At 45.1% G+C, this 20,655-nt stretch overlaps 1 protein-coding gene across 4 annotated transcripts in view; it reads left to right on the top strand.

Annotated features, from left to right (window-relative positions):
• The window catches only part of LOC129832347 (leucine-rich repeat and fibronectin type III domain-containing protein 1-like protein), a 124,552-nt gene that overhangs the window by 72,462 nt on the left and 31,435 nt on the right, over positions 1-20,655 (top strand). For all 4 annotated transcript variants that reach the window (XM_055896353.1, XM_055896352.1, XM_055896351.1 and 1 more), the window contains exon 3: positions 4,158-5,563. In XM_055896353.1, the coding sequence (XP_055752328.1) occupies positions 4,182-5,563 (1,382 nt within the window). In that variant the 5' untranslated portion in view covers positions 4,158-4,181. The remainder of the gene's footprint in view (positions 1-4,157; positions 5,564-20,655) is intronic.

The following is a 20,655-nucleotide window of genomic DNA, read 5'->3' as shown; positions in this document are numbered from 1 at the left end:
CAGTGTTATGTATTAGCGGTAGTATCCCCATTACATGCTATTCCCTGTGCGGCTTAGATCTCAGTAGCTTGTCACGGCCAGTGTGGAGATGTGTGTCGAGGGGTCCGTTGACTTTGAGGTATAATGCTGATTGTAGGGTTTCGCAGCAAAATAGTTGATCTCTAAGGCTCTAGTCAAAGCAGGTTTTTTTGGAAGGCTTACTGGGTTTATGGTACAGTAGGTTATACTAAACCCTGAGGTTATTTTCCTTGCAATAATCACATAATGTTGTACTGTAACTTAACCGCTGGAACACATTGAATATGGCTCCGAAATACCCTCTAGGAAATTCTTCTCAGTATCTAGCATCAAACCAACCCCAGTTACTGTAATGTGCAGCGGGTGCGTTACCCATTTTATTTGACAAGCACAGATGGTGAGGAATTTTTTGCCCCGTTTCCCCATTAATACTGCGCAGTTGATGTCACGCAGCGGAGTTAATGATTTTAAAGGATACTTCGGGATTTTAGCAATGAGGCCCTTCATTTACTTCTCCAGAGTCAGATGAACTCATTGGGTGCCATTTTTATGTCTGTATCCAGTATGAAGGAAGCTGGAGGTAGTTTTGCGAGCCAATGCTAACTAGCGTTAGCGCAATGACTGGAACTCTGTGGGTAACTACTAGCATACTGTAAATGTACTATATAGGATATACTGCTATGTTGCCCCTCAGTGTTTGTGTGTCTCTTGAAATGACTCAGTGGCTGAGACAGTGTGTCAACTGATTGATTCTCTTGCAGTCTCCCTCCTTCTGAGCACCGCCGCAGTCCTTCTCAATCCTACACAGACCCAAGCACAAACAACACAAGTCTCCAAATATACAATTTGCGGGTTTTTGAAACCCAATCTCCCTCTCCTAGACCCCTAGTCTGCCTGTTCATCTGCGGTTGCTATGAGACCGAACCCCTCGGAGCACACTCTGAGGGTCACCCTGACCAATAGCAGAGATGCACGGCACAGCGTCTTGCTGAAGCACTTTGTTTTCTCTCTTTCCAGTCCATCCCTTCATCTGAGGAGGAGAGTGGTGGTGGTGTGTAATGGGATGTGAGAGAGAGATAGGCCTTTGGTCCGTGGGCTAATGGATAAGCTCCAGACCAGAGCAGCGTTCTGAACAAACAAACACACGAACCAGAATCATCTACTTATCCCGAAAAAAATATTTGTGGAACTCTGTTTGAATATCGGCGTCATACCATCAAGTAGGGGGGAAAAAACACCACTGTGATATTTTTCGCTCTTTTACGTACCACAGAAAACAATGGCATGAGCGCATCTCGGTCAAAACATGTCCGCCAGACGCACAGGATGTGGTGCCACATTGCTACGATGAACGAACATTTCATGCGACGTGATTAGATATCGCACACCGATACGATCGTGTTCTAAGTTCTTGCTCTGAAGGCAAATGGGCAAGCTGAGACCACAAACATCTGCGCGCGCCACATCTTCTCTGTCAGTTTATGTGGTAGGCCCTTCTGAGAAGGAGAAATACTCTCCCTTTACATATGTTCCCGTGGTCGTCCTCTATGTGAGGTCATTGGTGTACTACTGACATCGCGTTCTACCAGGCTCTTTTCGTCTTGCCTCATGTTTCAATGTATACTGTAGAAACTTGGTCGTTTTACATGATTAAAAAACGAACGATGCTCATGTTTTAATGACTTAGCATTTGGACACGCTTGTAGCCTGTCTTGTACCAGCAAGACCAGAATACATTAGTGCTCCTGTACAACTCTTCCGCATTAAAACACACTGACAGTAAGCAGAAGCGCGATTCCTTGAATCACTGTTTGTCTCGGAGTGGAGGAAACGGCAGCCGTCAAGTGTCGCCCTAGCTGTGTTTACCCCATGCGTAGTGAACCGCTCTGGGTCTTGCTCCTATTCTCTTCTCCCTCACCCCGATCCCAAGAGGGCGGGGCAGCAGTTCTCATCGACTGGGCCCTGCAGACCGTTCCACTCCGCAGCCCGACAACCTAATCCATCTCCATTGTGGGGAGGCACGAGGGTCAGAGAATTCTGTCGGAGCAGAGCAGAGTGGAGGCTCATCCCGTAAATAAGCTCTGGGGTGTCAACTGTCTCCAGTCTCCCCACCTAGATTCACCAGAGAGCTGACGGTTAGCTGCTTGGCATTTTAAGCCCTGTACCTTGGGAGATTTCTGCCCACATAATGATGTTTCCCCGCTACGGCTGACGGGGCTGTGGCTTTGGTACATATGATATGAGAGGAGTTGGAAATCAGGCCCTCATTCTTAGAGCAGATTGTTGACCTTTAGATTATGGTGTTGTCTTACAACAGCTTAGCCTGAGAGAGAGATGATTAACAGAGGGAAATTTAACAGCGGCCATGTTGTTTTGGCGTTTACCCGCATCTCCCCTTATCAAGTTGAAAGCAACCTGACCCACCATTGTTTCAACAACGGAGCAACACATCTGTGTTTACTGTTAGTCTTTATTTTGATTCACTGCATTTCTTTGTTCCTTCCCTGCAAAACCCGCAATTTACCGTTGCTAATAGCTGTTGACGTGTCGTTAAAAGGACGGGATTGCTACAGGATAAGCGCTTGACGGAAGCTAAGTTGGCTTTTGTGTTGGCTGGCAGTACAGTTAATTCCTTTTTAATTATGGAGAACCAGGAGGTAAACGTTTTCCAGAGCAGCCCTCCTATTTGATCCACTTACGCTGTGTAGGCTATTACGGTATGTATGGTAGCTCAAATGTCTCACACGGTGATTTGACCTTGAGAGTAACTGCATCAGTGTCTACTGCACCTCTATTCACAAGATCAAATGCATCCTATAAAATTGAATGTATGTAAAATAAAAATTAAAAAGATTAAGAGTTTCAACGTGGTTTCCATCTCTTTACATTTGTTTGGTATTCACCATAGCATTAGCCCTGTAATCCAAGGTGCAGCTGCGAAATGGGTCGGTGAAATGAGATGCATACAGGCAGCTGCTATGTTCCTGTTGATGCTGTATGGAGGATGGCCACTCGGCCACACGCGAGAAGCTATTCAATAGCATCATACATCTCCATTCCAATTCCATTCAATGGTTTTATTAAATTCACAAAGAACATAAGGCCTTTTTTAATGGCCGATGACAAATCCCATGCATGTCCTGGTGCATTGAGTTGTAAAGCTGAGAACTGCAACCGCAGAAATTACGTCTTAAATATAGATAGAGTGTGTGTGTGTGTGTTTAGGGTACTTTGCCATGAACAAGGAATTACCACGATAAATACATTAAAGTGCCATTTTATGGATATGCATCATACGACGAGAGAAATGAGAGCATCTCGGCCATCGGCAGTTCACAGCACTTCAAATCTGTCTTGCTCCCTCATTTCAGGAAGACCTTTCCCACGTGTAATAGGACTACCAATCTTTTTTTTCAGAGTGTGTGTGGGTTACACATGTGCTCATGCTGTGTTGTGTTGTGCATTGCTGTTTGTGTATTTGCGCGTGTATTCGTAAGAATGAGTTTGTAAGTGTGTTTGGGTGGATGACTGCGTGCTTTTGCTACAACTGTATATGCATTCCCAGTTGGCGTCTCCTATACAGATATATTCGTGTTTTCACTCATGTTGGAGATGGAGGGAGCTATCTAAAGAAAAAACGGGCTTTTAGAAAATCCACTGTGGTAAATCCTTAAACTGTGATATGGCAGCCAACTAACTTTGTCCAGGGATTGCATGTTGAGTTAAATGATTTGCTAAACTATAATTACACACACCTATTCTTTGCCCTTATCTCTTCATTGGACATATTAGCATACCATGTGTATGATTCCCGGATATAAGAAACAAGCCGTTAATAAAATTGTCTCGCTTGAAACGTCACTTTTGCCTTGTGCTTCAGTGTGTGCTACACATTTCATTCAGGGTATTGCCCACTCATTGAAATGTATTCACATACGTTTACTGGCTTTGATCATCTGAATGCAGGGCGAACACTGCTGTTTTGCATTCCGATCATGGCTGATAGAGATATTTCATCTCAGTTTGACCACTGTGATAGCTAAACGTAGATATACATCTTGATTCACCTAGTAAATTCCCCGCTTGGAGTACCACATCCTCACATGTCCTGACCAGTGCCTCTCTTCTTTGCCTTGCAGTTTCCCCAGAACGCCCGAGGGAGGATGGACCGGCTCATCTTCTCCCTGTTGGTGCTGGCCGTCTCCACCAGGGGGCAGCTGTGCCCCAAGCGCTGCATGTGCCAGAACCTGTCCCCCTCGCTGGCCATCCTCTGTGCCAAGACGGGCCTACTCTTCGTGCCCACCGTCATCGACCGGCGCACCGTGGAGCTGCGTCTCACTGAGAACTTTATCACAGCCATAAGGAGGCGGGATTTTGCCAACATGACTAGTTTGATCCATCTGACGTTGTCCCGCAACACCATAAGCCAGATCATGCCTTACACCTTCGAGGACCTCAAGCGGCTGCGAGCGCTGCACCTGGACAGCAACCGGCTAAGTGTGATCAGGGATGACCACTTTCGGGGACTCACCAACCTTAGGCACCTGATCTTGGCCAACAACCAGCTGCACGAAATCTCTCCCCACGCCTTTGACGACTTCACAGGAACCCTGGAAGACCTGGACCTGTCCTACAACAACCTGGTGGACATCCCCTGGGAGACGATAGGTCGTCTAACCAACGTCAACACCCTTAACATGGACCATAACCTTATAGAGCATGTGCCCCAAGGAATCTTCACCAACCTGCACAAGCTGGCGCGTCTAGACATGACTTCCAACAAGCTGAAGAAGATCCCACCGGATCCACTTTTTCTGCGCATCCCTGTCTACGCTAAAGCCAAAGGATCTCCTCAGTCGTCATTGGTGATGAGTTTTGGTGGGAACCCGCTCCACTGTAACTGTGAGCTGCTGTGGTTGAGGAGGCTGACCAGAGAAGATGACCTGGAGACTTGCGCCTCTCCTCCAGACCTCACAGCCAAGTACTTCTGGACCATCCCCGAGGAGGAGTTCATCTGTGACCCTCCGGTCATGACCAGGAAGTCTGCCAAGACCTTCACCATGGAGGGCCAGCCAACCAGTCTGAAGTGCAAGGCCAACGGAGACCCGGACCCAGAGATTCACTGGATTTCCCCTGAGGGCCGTCTGATCTCCAACACATCAAGGACTGTCACCTTCAGCAATGGCAGCCTGGACATTAACATCACCTCCATGAAGGACTCTGGAACCTTCACCTGCATTGCCTCCAACGCGGCGGGGGAGTCCACGGGCCAGGTGGAGCTGGTGGTCAACCTCCTACCCCACCTGGCCAACAGCACCAACCGGCTACGGGAGCCCGACCCTGGCCCTTCAGACATCCTGACTTCGGCCAAGTCCACCTCAACCACGGGCAACGACACACGGAGGAACCAGGAGGGAAGGGTGCTGATGGCGGAGCTGACAGCTAGCTCAGTGCTGATCAAATGGCCATATCAGAACCACGTCCCTGGGATCAGGATGTACCAGGTCCAGTACAACAGTTCCCTGGATGACACGCTCATCTACAGGTGAGAAGGGATAGGGATCTGAACAGGGGCGATGGGGAAAAAGCTTGAGTCTCTGGGTTAGAATGAGTTAAAAAACATTGAAATGTGTTAATGAGTTACTCAAGGTTTTATGATGAAATTGAATTTTGACTCACGGATGTACAATTAATTACAAGATGTCTATCAGCTAAACAGGAGCAATCATAAGAACACCAGAAACATGTTGTATACATGTATGTAATTATAATGTGTTAATAATTAGGTTGGTACTTACTAATCGTTATTTGCAAGAGATAAAAAGGTAACATTTTTCATTTGCTTTGAGAAGACATGTTTCCTCTCTTCTCTCCTTATTTATTATTTCGCTCCTTCGTCCTTGTTCCAAGGTTTATTTAGATTTATTTTTAGTTTTGATGCTTCCCTCATTGCATATGCCAGGTCCAACATCAACTTATATAAATTATTCTGAGTTTGTAGCGCTCTGATAGATGCTGATGGACCGATCGGTAACTCGTTAATTATTTTGGTCATCAAAAGTGTTGGTTTTCATTCAAGTCTCACGTCATCTTACAGGGCCTGGCCCAGGGCTCCTCACGTCGTCTTACAGGGCCTGGCCCAGGGCTCCTCACGTCGTCTTACAGGGCCTGGCCCAGGGCTCCTCACGTCGTCTTACAGGGCCTGGCCCAGGGCTCCTCACGTCGTCTTACAGGGCCTGGCCCAGGGCTCCTCACGTCGTCTTACAGGGCCTGGCCCAGGGCTCCTCACGTCGTCTTACAGGGCCTGGCCCAGGCCTGTATGCAGGCGGCTTGTTTAGTGTCTCTGCTCTGATCAATGGCAGCTGTCACTAAGGGAGCATATTGATTTGGGATCTCATTTAGGGTATCCACGTCGAGATTCTGGAGGTAAATCTTAGTGACTGAACATAGGCGCCTCTGTGCCACAGTGAGAGAAAGAGGGAACTTCACTTTCTTTGGTGTATTCAATCTTTATTTCAGGGGAAACGTATTCCCCAAGCGGTGTCTGTTACCACGGGGAGTTGGAGGGATGATTTTGAATGCCGAACATGTAGAAAAACATTGTACACAGAGAGACACAGTTTGGATTGTGGCTGGTTTTAGAGCAGGTACACAGTCTATAGACTGATGTGTCTGTGCTCTGATAAACGCTCTCTCTCAGCAGATATTGTGGGGAGCCTAAACTAATGAACACGGCAGCCAATTAACTGACTGGGACAGGAGAGATGTTACTATAGGTGAATTTATCTAGGACTAAGTACTTAAACATTGCTCCCTGTTCCTCATTGACTAGTTGTCTGATTTTATTTACTTGGTCTGGGAAAGCAGTGAGCATACACAGATGCTTGCAGACACACAAACACATGCACGCTCGCACACATACACATATGCACACACAAAGTTATGTAAACATAGCATATTATGTATCTTGCTCTTGTCTACACACCCACTGAAGGGTATGAGCAGATAGTACACTCAAAGACATTCAATACACTAATACAAACACACACACCCACACAAACAAAGCAAGTACAGTACATTTCTCAAACGGCTCATCATAACAAACATCTTTCTTTGTTTTTGGACGAATCGGAGGTTTTGACCGACTCTTGGGCAGCAACGCTTGCTTAAACTCTGCCTCTTGTCTTCCATATTGATTTGGAAGAAGAGAAGAATGTGCATAAAGGACACGTTTCGGAGACGAAGAGCTCAAGTGAACGACAACACCCTGAAGCTGTAATTTCTAGACAATTTTTGAAAGCTGTGCAGAGGAATGGCGTAACAGCCACTGCCAGGTCCCAGTACGCGACACGCTGCAGCCCAAAGATTACTAAGAGCGAATCAGTATAATGCCCACAGGAACTGGGTCGACCGGACGAACGGTCTGTCCTGCCAGCTCGCTACGCATTAGGGCTATTGGGGTTATTGAAATGTCTGTCGGTACCTGTCACACCCTGGCCTTAGTTATTTTTGTTTCCTTTATTATTTTTGTTAGGTCAGGGTGTGACATGGGGGAGGTTTGTGTTTGGGTGATTATATGGTTAAGGGGTTGTTGGGTTTTGTGTGTGTGGTTTTGTGTTGAGTGAGTATGTCTATGGTTTAGTGAGGGTTTCTAGGTATGTCTATGGTTGCCTGAGTGGTTTCTCAATCAGAGACAGATGTCTTTCATTTGTCTCTGATTGGGAGCCATATTTTAGGCGGCCATAGGCATCATGTGTTGGTTGGGTCATTGACTTAGTCGGTGTCTTAGTCTGAGTCTGTGTCAAGTTTGCATGTTTTGCATTTAGTCGGTTTTGGTTTCACGGTCTTCGATTTGTTGTTTTGCTTCGTTTGGTCATCTCCTTAATAAAGAGAAGATGCATTTTTTACACGCTGCGCCTTGGTCTTTTCTCTCTCCCATGGACGATCATGACAGTACCCTTCTGCTGATTTGGCCCATTGCAAATGAGCTTCTATGTTCTCTATGGTCTGGTCCAGCTCCTACTCAAAATGTGTTCTTGATCATTTTAGGCATTTCTGTACAACAATAACATAAAAAAAAACAGGTTCCATCCAAAGTTTCTAGCAAATGATCATTTTGGCCCGATTAGGGCCCTGATAGTCCTTTCCTTCCAGACCACCGATCTAAAACTACTTGACAGATGTATTTGATACAGTGTAAATCAAATCAAACTTTATTTGTCCCATGCGCCAAATACAACAAGTGTAGACTTTACCGTGAAACGCTTACATACAAGCCCTTAACCAACCAACTCAAGGAAGAGTTAAGAAAATGTTTACCAAATAAACTAAAGTAAAAAGTGTCAAATAAAAATAACGGGGTTAAATACAGGGGCTACCGGTACCGAGTCAATGTGCGGGGGTACAGGTTAGTTAAGGTAACTTGTACATGTAGGTAGGGATGATGTGACTGCATAAATAATAAACCGTGAGTAGCAGCAGTGTAAAAAAACTGTTGGGGGGTGGGGGGGGGGGGGGGTCAATGTAAATAATCCGGTGTCCATTTGATTAATACCCTCCTTTCACATGTCAATGGCCAAAAATAAAATGAGACTATTAAAGGAAGGCGTTTTACAGTATTGGAACACGGCCCCCACCATTCCTCTGATGTAGGAAAGTGATTGACAGTTTATATCAGACGGATGAAGCTTGAAGCACACGGGACCGGCTGTGAGGTCCTTAGGGCCCGCTTTATATTTGCTGGCGCAGTCACTCGGGCGGTGCCCATCGATGGCATTGATGGTGTATCCATGCGGGACGTCACCAGGAATCAATTGGACCCAGCTGGACATTGGCAGTAGTCACTCCTCCTCAATTCCCCTTAACACCTCTACTTTACAGGACTATTGGACGCGTCGACTCCTCCGAGCTCCTCTCAGTCCCTCTCTGTGGTGGGGCCCCCGGTGAATAAAGGCCCCACCACAATAGAATGGCACCGTCGCACATGCACACTCCTTTCAGGCTCTACTTTTTAAATCACCTCTGCTTGAGGTACTATTAGGGACAGGTGGAAGAGCACTGTAGGGGGAGACGGTGAAAGAAAGAAAGGAAGAAGTGAAGAGATAGAGATTGAGGGAGCTGATATTTTGTCACTGTGATATCATGATTATCAACTAAACTATATTAATAATCACACTTGCGTGTGAGTAGACTGGTGTCAGGGGAATGAAGGAAGACATGTAAACCATTGGCGGTTTTAATACTTTGTGACGACTAAGGAGCTCGCCAATCCACTCACTTGACGGACTTGGTTCCGTTTATACCGGAGTGATTATTATTATTCATGCAACATGCATCACCTGTGTATTTGGGGCCTTTGTTGGCCCTCTGAACTGACATTTTCCTGGTTGCGACAAAGCCGTCCCACTGGACACACGCTGGTTGAATCATCGTTGTTTCCACGTCATTTCAATGAAAACGACACTGAACCGACGTGGAATAGACGTTGAGTGGACGTCTCGGCCCAGTGGGATCATTTGTTATGCGGACATTTGCCCACTTGAAGTGTACCTGCGATGTCTCTCAGACAGTCCTTTATAAGGACTATATTTAGTCGAAACAAATAAAAAAACACTCAACCATAGGGATTCTTCTCAACAAAGGCTTGGCAAATTAGGATGCGTGGCGCGAAACGGAGCCTGGCATAAGTGAATTCCCCGAATTATGGTTTTGAAAAGGCGCTGTTGCCAACACCCTATTGTCAAACGTGACAGGTCATTTCCTTTTGGTGTTGTACTTGAAGGCCCCCTGCAAAAAGGCCACAATGGCATGTTCACAGCATTGCCTTGTGAGGAATCAAAATAGAATCAAACCGAAGAGCATTACATTGCTGCACACAGCTTCTCCTGAGCAATGGGTTATACCATCAACGTGGCTGTCTCACCGTGCATGATGGTGCAGCATAGCACCTGTACAGAGATGGATAGATTATGGTTAAATAGTTCCCTCGGTTTTGCCTGAGGGAACTAGCCGGCCTACCTTGTTCTTTTGTTAACCACTCTTTACATTTACGCTCCTCAGTGTTATGTTTCATTGGAACTAACCTCCAAACTGGCATGGGCTTCAAAGCTTAAAGGATGACTCATCAGGTTCACATAGTATGTAAGATTGGCTCTCGCATGGAGATGTCGAATAGAGATCCAAGAAAGAGACTGATGTTGCCTGCCTTTTGATAGCATATTTCAACAAAGAATGGCAACATAACATTTTTTTTTCTGTTATCAGATGCCAACAACTGTAACATGAACTGTTGTGTAAGATGTTGATGAAAAACACGCCTTGTATAAATCGACGCTCGAAGATTGAGTCAAAACACTCAAATCTATTTAAAAGCAAAGGGACCATATGTCCAAACAAACAGAGGCTATGACATCTCTATTAGATAATAGTTGTTGGTTTTAAGGCCTGCCAATACAAATGAAACCAGGTGCTGTGTTGAGCATGTTGATGTGGGACAGATGGTTATCCCAACCTGTTCTTCCTCGTCCGCCTACCAACCTCAACGCTTTCTTCAAGGTTATGCGCCATGATGGCATTTTTAAATTATTTACAGCCTGAAAAAGAAGTTGGGGATTCTGATAGGCTGCCATCACGTGTGATATCTCAATTGGCTGCGTACATAGTGCTGAAGCTTTCAGCTAGTGTTTGTGATATCACACATAATATGCTCATCTGCACGTAACCATGTGCACTCCACTTATACTCATGTGCAAGCCAAGTCAGAGACGCAGACATACAAGTGTGCATACTCTCTCTCTCTCTCTCTCTCACATGTGCATACATACACAAACACACTGCTCTACAAACTACCATACAACGTCTGACTCTAAATCTATAAGATTAGCCTTTAAAAGAAAAAGGTGTTCCTTCTTCCTCTGTGTTGCTCACATTTTCTATGACTGGCCTCTTAGAATCCGGTGATGTTCCCCTTTTTCCAGGTTTATCCATCTTAGTGTATGCTCCTCACGTATGCCTCTGTTGGAAAGGGCAACAAGGGGCCGATTGGCTTTATCCCCTACCAGAAGACCCAGACATGAACCAATCTGGGTGTCTCATCTCCGCCCCCAAAAAACTAAACTCCCTAAATGTATACAGGCCTGGTTCTCTGCATGCTACTATGGCTGCATAGCAATTACGTGACTATCATGTTGCTGGGAAATAAATAATAGATAACTCTCTGAAAAGAGATAACAGGTTTATGACTAGACTGCAGAGGCCCAAGTGTTTTAGCTCAACACGAAATGAGCTGGAAATATGGACCGATTCCTTTGACTTCTAATGTGGGTGATAGAGGATATTTTAAATTTGAAGCAAAGACCTTTATCTCACGTGATACTATGAGAACCAAGGCCATGCATGGAGATGAGGAAGTACAGTATGTCATTAGGCTCCAAGTAATAGTTCTGGAAGCTACACTTACTCAGAGGTGATTGGCAGACGGTTAATGTGTGAACTGGGAGATAGCATGGAGAAGAGACTTTCCCCTCCAAACCCTAACGTGTAGCAGAAAATAGCTTAGATATATAGTCTTCCCCTCCAAGCCAGTAACTCCCCCATCGTAAATGATTGATGGGCTGATTAGCATGACTCTCCTTGCCGGACGGCTGCAGGGTGCGTACTATGTGGTAAAATGACCCATAACCCTGAAACCACACACTGGTATCAATTATATCCTGAACTTAAGTTTAAAATAAGGAATGTTGGGTCATGGTTAGGTTTACAAAGGCAGGGCATGTTACTGGAAACTTTCGAGGTTTACCAGTAAACTACCAGAATGTTGGTATCTTTCATGGATGCTAGGTAATCTGTCACAAGATATCTAGGTACTTCAGAATATCACATGAAATATTTTAAGATGATTTTCAAAGAAAAAATAGGACAAAGCTGAAAAACATGATCCTAAATACAAACCATCAACTTAATTAATACCTGTTGGGGTTTAATATGAGAGTTGCAGCATTAAATAGCCTTTATATGATAACTTTTTTACTATGCCAATATGTATTTGCTGTCAATGTTTTGGCGTCAAACTGTGAAAAAAATGCAATAGTTGGACGAGTTACAGAAGGAATTGAAAATAATGCCATTGTTGATTCGATCCTTTGTGCATTAATTAGGCTATTTGCAAGTATAAATGACCGAACAATAGATTCCCATAGATTCTGTTAATTACCAAAATCACTGAAGATTCTGGTAACTTTGGTAAATGACTGGTATCTTTGTAACCCCCGTCATGGTATGTTTTATCAATCAATGGGGGAATGTGTAAGCAGTGCGTTTCTCCCTAATTCTTCTACTGAGCCTGAGTCTTGCCTGTAGTTAGTTCACTTACGACTCATGCCTTCCTTATTTCCGTACACACACACACATGGCATTACGCACTTACTTGACCATTAGGCTATTGTCCCTTAATTAAATGATTCACTTAGTATTAACTAATTGGATTACACCCCCTAACATCAACTGGGCATTCACACAAGTAGCAAATACCTGCTTCAAAGACTGCCAATTGTACTCAAGCCATGAAAAATAATGAATGAATTCAAGGGCGACAGTTCAAAGAAGCCACTTGGCTCTGGCTAGTTACATGGGCGTGAGTGAGGCCCTTTTGTACTGCACAGTCACCGCAGCACTTTTCCCTTTCTCCTCCTCTGGTCCAAATCCAGCCGAGCTCAGCGAAAGGCCCTGTCACCTCCCCAGGCCCATAATCATGTGCTAATCCTCGGCATCTTGCTCAGAGTTTTCATCATCCTCCCCATGCCGTAGATCAATTTTTAATCGTGGGCGTTGACACGCCACCTCCTCCATCCCTGAGAGTGTGTAGATTAATTAAGCAGACAGACACGCGACAGCCGTAGCGATAACGAGGGAGGGAGGCGCTGGCCCCAGTTAGTGATTTTAATGGCCGCCGACAACGGGTCACTCCTATTGTAAAGGAGTTAATGCAGCGGAATGTGAGAGAGACGCTGTTGAGTTACCTATTGGTGGATATCATAACGGAGGTCTACGTCATTGGATGAGGAGGATGGGTCGAGGTGTATTGATGCACTGGAAATGATGGGCAAAAGGCCATGCCTTTTTCATTACCCTTTGGTAATATGAATGCTCACCCTGTTTCGGCGTCTTCATGAACGTCCTTCATCTGAGTGCAAATTCACACACACGTACACACGTGCACACACGCACGCACGCACACACACAGTCACATGCACTCCCTTTCTCATGAGCACACACACACAGTCACATGCTCACTCTCTCTCTTTCTTGCCCTCTCACGCTCTCTCTCACAAGCGCACACACAGACACAAGCCATCCAATTATCCTCCATGGGATTTTAAAACTATTTACATTGTATCATAGATCAATACTATTACGTTTTGGACGCTGTTGTCGTGCATCAAATAGATATTCTAATTTGTTTGGAAAAACTCTGCAGGACTCATTTGACTATTTCGACCAAACTAAGCATTACATTAACTTGGTTAGCAGGAACGTTATAAGAAGTACGCACCTGCTCTTTCAAGTTCAAATCCATCGCAGAAACTGTTTGATGCAAACACAAATTTCATAGGAGGCACACACGCCTGCACTGTGAAGTTTATACAAAACAAATGAACTTGTCCACTAGTCTTCTCCCAGAAAATGTCTCACAATGATTTTAGGGAGTTTTCCAAGCAGATTTCAGTCGTGAAATACTCAATTTAACTAAGCCAATGTAAAATCATGCTTGTGAGAGGACCGCGGATAGTAGATCCATTCTTATATGCTCTTGGGGTGTTTCTTCTCAAAGTCTGTAGCTAAGCCCCTTAGTGATTGTCGATGACTGGGATTTCTCTGCAAGGCATTAAGGTGTTCTGAGCCCCACACTCCCTCCACCCTCTTCAGCTCAAAGCCTCTTCTTGAAATCGGGCAGATTTCAGGAAGCCACTTGCAGTGCCATATTTATCCCCCAATTCATCAAATCTATCGATTCACAACTCGTCCATAGAGAGATGTGTAGTGTCGTTGTGTTTTATGTGTTTGTGCAGCTCCTACTGTAGCTCTGCCGTTGTACTGCTCTGCCGTTGTACAGTTACGTCTCATCGTCTGGAAACAACGAGAGATAAATGGTCTCCATCTTGGGGCTCTGCTAACAGGTATGGGCAGTTTGAGATGGCTGGAAGGATTTGGTTTTGGGACACTAGGTTTTGTCTGGTGAACATGCACATCATAAGACTCTGAGTGGTGGCGGGAGTGTGTACCATGGGTTGAGGGCAGCCTAGCAGGGAGTCTCTCTGCCATGTGTAAACTGATGGGCCACTTATATAGCCTAAGCCAGATGGCCATCAGTGTAAGTGGGCTGAACTAGCCCTGTGTGCCACCTGAGGACCCAACAGAGGGAAGCAGATGCTCCGGACGATTGTGTGTGCGTCTGGGTGTGAGTGGATGTGTGTGGCACACACAAAGAAATACCTTGTGTGACTCTCTCTCTCTCTCACATTCACACACACACACGCACACACACACACCCACATCAAACATTGGGGAAGAGTAGAAATGTAGTAACTGCAAGTGCTACTGGACCCAGTGTGACTCAGGTGCTGCAAAGACCATGTCCTGACTTCAACCAAGGGTAGTCACATGGCCACTGTCATGTTTCCAGCTAGACGTTTCTGTGGCTTCTCGCCAACTACTGGTCAGATATTTGCCTTTTATTGACTCACATCACGTGACAAGGTTCGAGGCCTTTTGGAGGGAGTGTGATGTTTTTCTCTCCGGAGCAGGGCGCCTCTCAAAGGAAGGATCAGTGGGGTAGCGTAGAGCGTAGAGGCGGATCAAATGAAATAGAATATTCCTGGTGTTTGTAACGCCCGCCGTTTGGTGAGACGTAGACCCGATGGCAATGGCGAGACTGACGATACCCTGTCTGTCTTGTTGAGCTTCGACACAGAGTTTCTACCTGATACGGTCAGGTTGGGTTATATTTGTTATTCTGTGAGGGCCTATGTTCCGAACCCCCTACGGTGCTTTAGGTGCCAACGATTCTGACATGTTGCAGCAGTGCGTAGACTGATCCGAAGACGTGAGAAATGTGGAGAAGGGCATAGTCAGAGGGAGTGTACAGTTGGGATGGAGAAAGAACTGTGTGTCAACTGTGGGGGTGCCCATACAGCTGGGGATCCAAATCGCCCTGTGAGAGAGAGACAGGTTGAGATTTCCAGAGTTTGAGTGGGGCAGAACATGTCCTATGCTGAGGCAATGAAGAGAGTAGAGAATGTCCCGAGGGTGAGTGAGTCGACTGGGGAGCCTCCCAGTGAGTAGGCCTGAAGAGAGAGATCCAGAGAGGATGAGTTTTAGTAAGGTTGGATTTGTTGCGTTTATAGCCATGGTGAACAATTGCACTGCACTGACGGAGCTGAAATCAGAGAACATAGATGTGGTAGTTGCAGCTGCAGAGAAATATTTGGGTGTGAGAGATTTCAGTGCAGGAAATTCTACAGGAAGTTTCATGTCATTCAGAAGATGCCATCCTTTATCCTACAGTTGCATTGTCTGTAAGAAATTGTTACATACGAGGTTCTTCCAGCTGCATCCGTGTTAACACGTTGTTGTTTCATAACCAGATGTGTTATGTTGTTACATTTTGTGAAATTCTATGGTAGCTAGCTAGTGGGATGTAAGCCCTTGGTCGTGACTCTCAGTTCCATTACGTTACACATACAGTTGAAGTCGGGAAGTTTACATACACCTTAGCCAAATACATTTAAACTCAGTTTAACTGAGTTGAGCGGCCTTTTAGGTGATGCCGATACATGACTCGTTTTACTGTGGATATAGATACTTTTGTACCTGTTTCCTCCAGCATCTTCACAAGGTCCTTTTACTGTTGTTCTGGGATTGATTTGCACTTTCCGCACCAAAGTACATTCATCTCTAGGAGGCAGAACACGTCTCCTTCCTGAGCGGTATGACGGCTACGTGGTCACATGGTGTTTATACTTGCGTACTATTGTTTGTACAGATGAACGTGGTACCTTCAGACGTTTGGAAATTGCTCCCAAGGATGATCCAGACTTGTGGAGGTCCACGATTTTTTTGAGGTCTTGGCTGATTTCTTTTGATTTTCCCATGATATCAAGCAAAGAGGCACTGAGTTTGAAGGTAGGCCTTGAAATACATCCACAGGTACACCTCCAATGACTCAAATGATGTCAATTAGCCTATCAGAAGCTTCTAAAGCCATGACATAATTTTCTGGAATTTTCCAAGCTGTTTAAAGGCACAGTCAACTTAGTGTATGTAAACTTCTGACCCACTGGAATTGTGCTACAGTGAAATAATCTGTCTGTAAACAATTGTTGGGAAAATTACTTGTGTCATGCACAAAGTAGATGTCCTAAACGACTTGCCAAAACTGTAGTTTGTTAACAAGAAATTTGTGGAGTGATTGAAAAACGAGTTTTAATGACTCCAACCTAAGTGTATGTAAACTTCCGACTTCAACTGTAAGTATTTTGTTTTGTGAAGATCCTTGGCGCTGGGTCAGAACATTAACATGCATCGCTTGCTGTATGGTTTTGGAGATATACCTTCTCTTTCATATCAGCCAGAAATAATGTTAAAAAAACTAAAAGGTTAAATGAAGACACACCTTTTATATGGTTAATGTTCCCACACGGCAATATCTCCATGTTGCAGCGCGAGTTTACGGACGAGAGACAGAAGACAGAGGGACCACCTGTGCTAATTTGCTATCTAGCATGCTCCGAACACCTGTGTGCAACTGAAGAAGGCCATCAGAAACGTGTTGTCACTGAAAATACAGTCGGCTGCAACCGTGATAAAACCGGTTAAAACGTTGTACAGTAAGTGTATATATTTGTGAAATTATTTTACGTTTCCAGAACCGTATCAAAATTGAGAATCAATTCACGTTTAGATTGCGTATTTGGCTGTTTTGGCAACCAGAGCCAGTCTACCTCTAAAAATAACATAAGATCCTTGGACCTTAAGGAGAAGTGGTAGGCTCCTTAAGAGTACATCTTGGGCTAAGTGGAATGGTGCTTCCTCTGTTTCCTCTGTTGGACTCCTTATAATGTATTGTATTATGGGCTCTTTCTTTTGTATCGCGACTTTGGAGTGTGTATGATGTATTGCTCTGTATTTACACGTGAAGTTCTTCATTCTCACTCATATTTAATTCAGTATTTCTTGTTTCTTCTAGTTTCACCCTGTGTCATTAAGGTGGACAACGAAGATCAAGATATTGACTCCTGTATTATGAAAAAGCATTTAGCTGTCATATCATACTATTAATGAAGAGGGCAGAACGGACACGAGTTCTGCCCGTAGAACTTACTGCACACCAGGCAAACTGTTCAAGATGAAAGGTAGACAATGTCCAAATTGGGGGGGCTCCTGGCACATTTCTTTCGTATGGTTTGGTAATGTCCAGAGGTTTTACGTTTCTGGGGCTGTTTCACCCTGTCTCTCTGATATAATGTGTAGAAGTGCACCATGTTCGCCGCCTATTTTATTGTTAAATGGCGACACTACTTTAGACCTATCGGTCAGACAGCGACGTATTTGGCTGGCTGGATTAACAGCAGCCAAGAAGATGATAGCCTCACGTTGGCAGGCTCCGCGTTCTTTAAACAGACCGCAGTGGGTGCCATCATTCATTTACATTATAAACGTGTAAATATCTGTAGCACGAATGCATTGGTCCGGGTGAGAGAAACAGATCTGCTCTTTCATCAGCATATGACTGTGAATAGACTGCTATTCGTGATCCGCTAATGGAACTTTGGGTTGGGGAAGTCCTGTGGGATGGGAACTGTATGTTTGCGTCGATCTTGTCACTTGCTTCTTTGTCCATGTGTTCCTGTTTTGTGTACCTTACTAAAAACAATGAAAAACATCCAATCACAAAAAGAACAGACACGTTAGTAGTGTATGCAATGGTAACTGCATAGAAAACGGGTCCATGGAGATCAGTAGCACTGTACGTTGTGATGTGAGTTACATATTAACAGATTGTTTTAATGGTGTTGTTCATCACATAATTCAGGGTCTGACGTGTTTACACAGCCTAATGGCATGTAAATAAAGTTTCCTCACTAACTCGCGAAGCGAGGATAGCCAAATGCATTGTCAGCAGGGTCTCTCGCATGCGTTACGGCACACACAGACTTTAATTGCATAAATGCGCCCTCTTAGCATGACCGCCTACAGCGATTGTAGAAAGGAAAGATACATTACTTTTATTCCCTCTGTTATTCTTAATCTCTCATCCCGCCGGTATGTACTGTATTCACCATTTTATCAGCTACCGCACACTTAGCACTAACACATGTCCTCCTCTTCCAGTGGAATAAAAGCCGGAGATAAGTGTTTTCCTTTTACGCTACCTGCCGGGTGCATATATATTATACAATATCGAGGGCACACAGATAACAATGGATCTGATAAACTTTATTCAGTGAGTTTTCATATGGTGGTAACGCTCATGATGACTGTGATGCAGGTGATGGTTCGGCTGTTGATGGTTTGCCTGGTGATGGTTCGGCTGTTGATGGTTCAGCTGTTGATGGTGACAACCAGAAGCATGAAATAGATGACAGGCTTGAAAGTAATGACTGACGTCAGTGATGACATTGTTGGCTTCTATAATGGCCATGACAATTACCGGAACCTATCCCAAAGCGTTACCAGCCGGCTCTGACTCGCTCTGACTTGCTCAGAGTCTGGCAAACTATCCTGCGATTCTCCCCTCCGTATCGGTAACATGTCTGTCCGTGGCAGGTGACGCCTCTCCGTCCTCTGCACCATTCCACATTAGTGGGGGGGGGGGGGGAGCAGAGTTAACTCTTATCAGCTTGGGCTGAGCCCGCAGGACCACGGCAATCTCAGGCCACAGATGATTCACGTGGAGGGAGGGGAGGAGTGACACTGGCAGATGGGCAGCAACACACATCCAACCACACATCTCACCCAGATCCCCCAATCTTAAAATTGGCACAAGCACCACCCTTGCCTCTGCCAAAGTCCCCTACTGAAACCAATGTACGCTTTTGTCTTTCACTTTGTGTGCCATTGTCATCGCAATCCAATCCGTGTAGCCCTTTCGCATGGTCTACTGTGCCAGTCTGCTCTATGGCTGTGGGTTCCATGTGTTTGTCACAGAGGGGGCTTCTTTAATTCCCTCAAATTAGTCTGGCTGCCCCTGTGAAGATACGAGGCTTGCGCCACCGAGTTGACGCCACACTGTTTACCTGAAGCTAGAAGGATCTCACATCCTCCACAGGGGGATTTGTTATCGCTTCCTCTTCCATAAAGACAAGGAATTAGCCCATCCCTACACCGCGGCGGTGGAACGCGGCGGTGCGCTGGGAATATGAATAACTCCTAATGTTGGAGCACTGATACGCCATCAAAACTCTATTCACCCTTCATGTGATTCTCACCCAGTTCATTTTAGCGAGACTGACAGTTGTCGGCTCTATAGACTGACGGTCGGGCTTTTATTTTTTTGTGAGTGACGGCGACTGACAGTCTCTCATCTGGGGATAAAATGCTGAATGACAGAGATGCTGCTGGGTAAATGGAATCGTCTCGCTGTTAATTTCGGTTTGACTGTGGGATCTCAAGGCTGTTGCGGTGGTTTCACGGGTCTCTGATGTTTATCATTGGCTGGCTGGTTGGTTGCATTGCAGCGTCGTGACAATGGTTGAGTTCGTATTGTGTGCCCCGGGTAGGGAGAGTTTGCTCATTTTGGACCATTCCATTGGTCCTTAAGTGAAATCTTCACCCACCCGACCCACGAGCCATGCAAAACGAACTCCGCCACTGATTCATCAAAGGCTACATGGGGAATGGGCATTCCATTGGATCACTATACAGTATCTCTGGTGCTTTTATCTTCTGGTACACACTAAAGGAATTTATAGTAGATACTTAATCTGCACTGGGAATAGGACACATGATGATTATGAGGGTAGCACAGATGCCACATTAAAATCCGGTAATACCTTGGATAGCTATTTACTGCAGTATGCCGATTTGAGAGTGTGTGTTTAAGACGTACGCGGTATCTGTGTGTTTTACAGATTAGGTGAATGCTGGATTCATAGAGATTCTGCTGGAGGGTCATGGATGAGATCTAGTTAGAAATGATAGCATGTGTGGATAGAAATGGTAGCATGCTGAATAGCCGGGAGAATTACAAAATAGATGTTTTGGCTCATATACAATAACATAGCATTCGTTCACCTACCATCTGCATGGCCAGAGGACTTTGACACCCCAATCTGAGCCAGACCTTCAGAACCAAGTTGCAGGGCAAAAGTCATCATACAGCCATTTTGTGTTGAGGGCCTAGGGAAATTAATTATTCAGACAAGTAAATGTTCTAACCATTCATATTTATTCCTCTTTACCTGAAGTGCATGGTGTCGAGCTTGAAGAGCCCTGTTGTCGACCCCTGTTGAGTATTGCTCATCATATGATGCAGATCTGAAGCGCTCACTCTGATTAGCATGGTGGGGAAACCTAGCATGGTTTCCAGTGCTTCCTCTCCACAAGGTAGAGGGCGCCGAGGTTAGACCATGAATAAATTAT

The sequence above is a fragment of the Salvelinus fontinalis genome, chromosome 33, assembly GCF_029448725.1.
Source record: "Salvelinus fontinalis isolate EN_2023a chromosome 33, ASM2944872v1, whole genome shotgun sequence".
Lineage (NCBI taxonomy): Eukaryota > Metazoa > Chordata > Actinopteri > Salmoniformes > Salmonidae > Salvelinus > Salvelinus fontinalis.
This window is presented reverse-complemented; position numbering and strand designations above follow the sequence as displayed.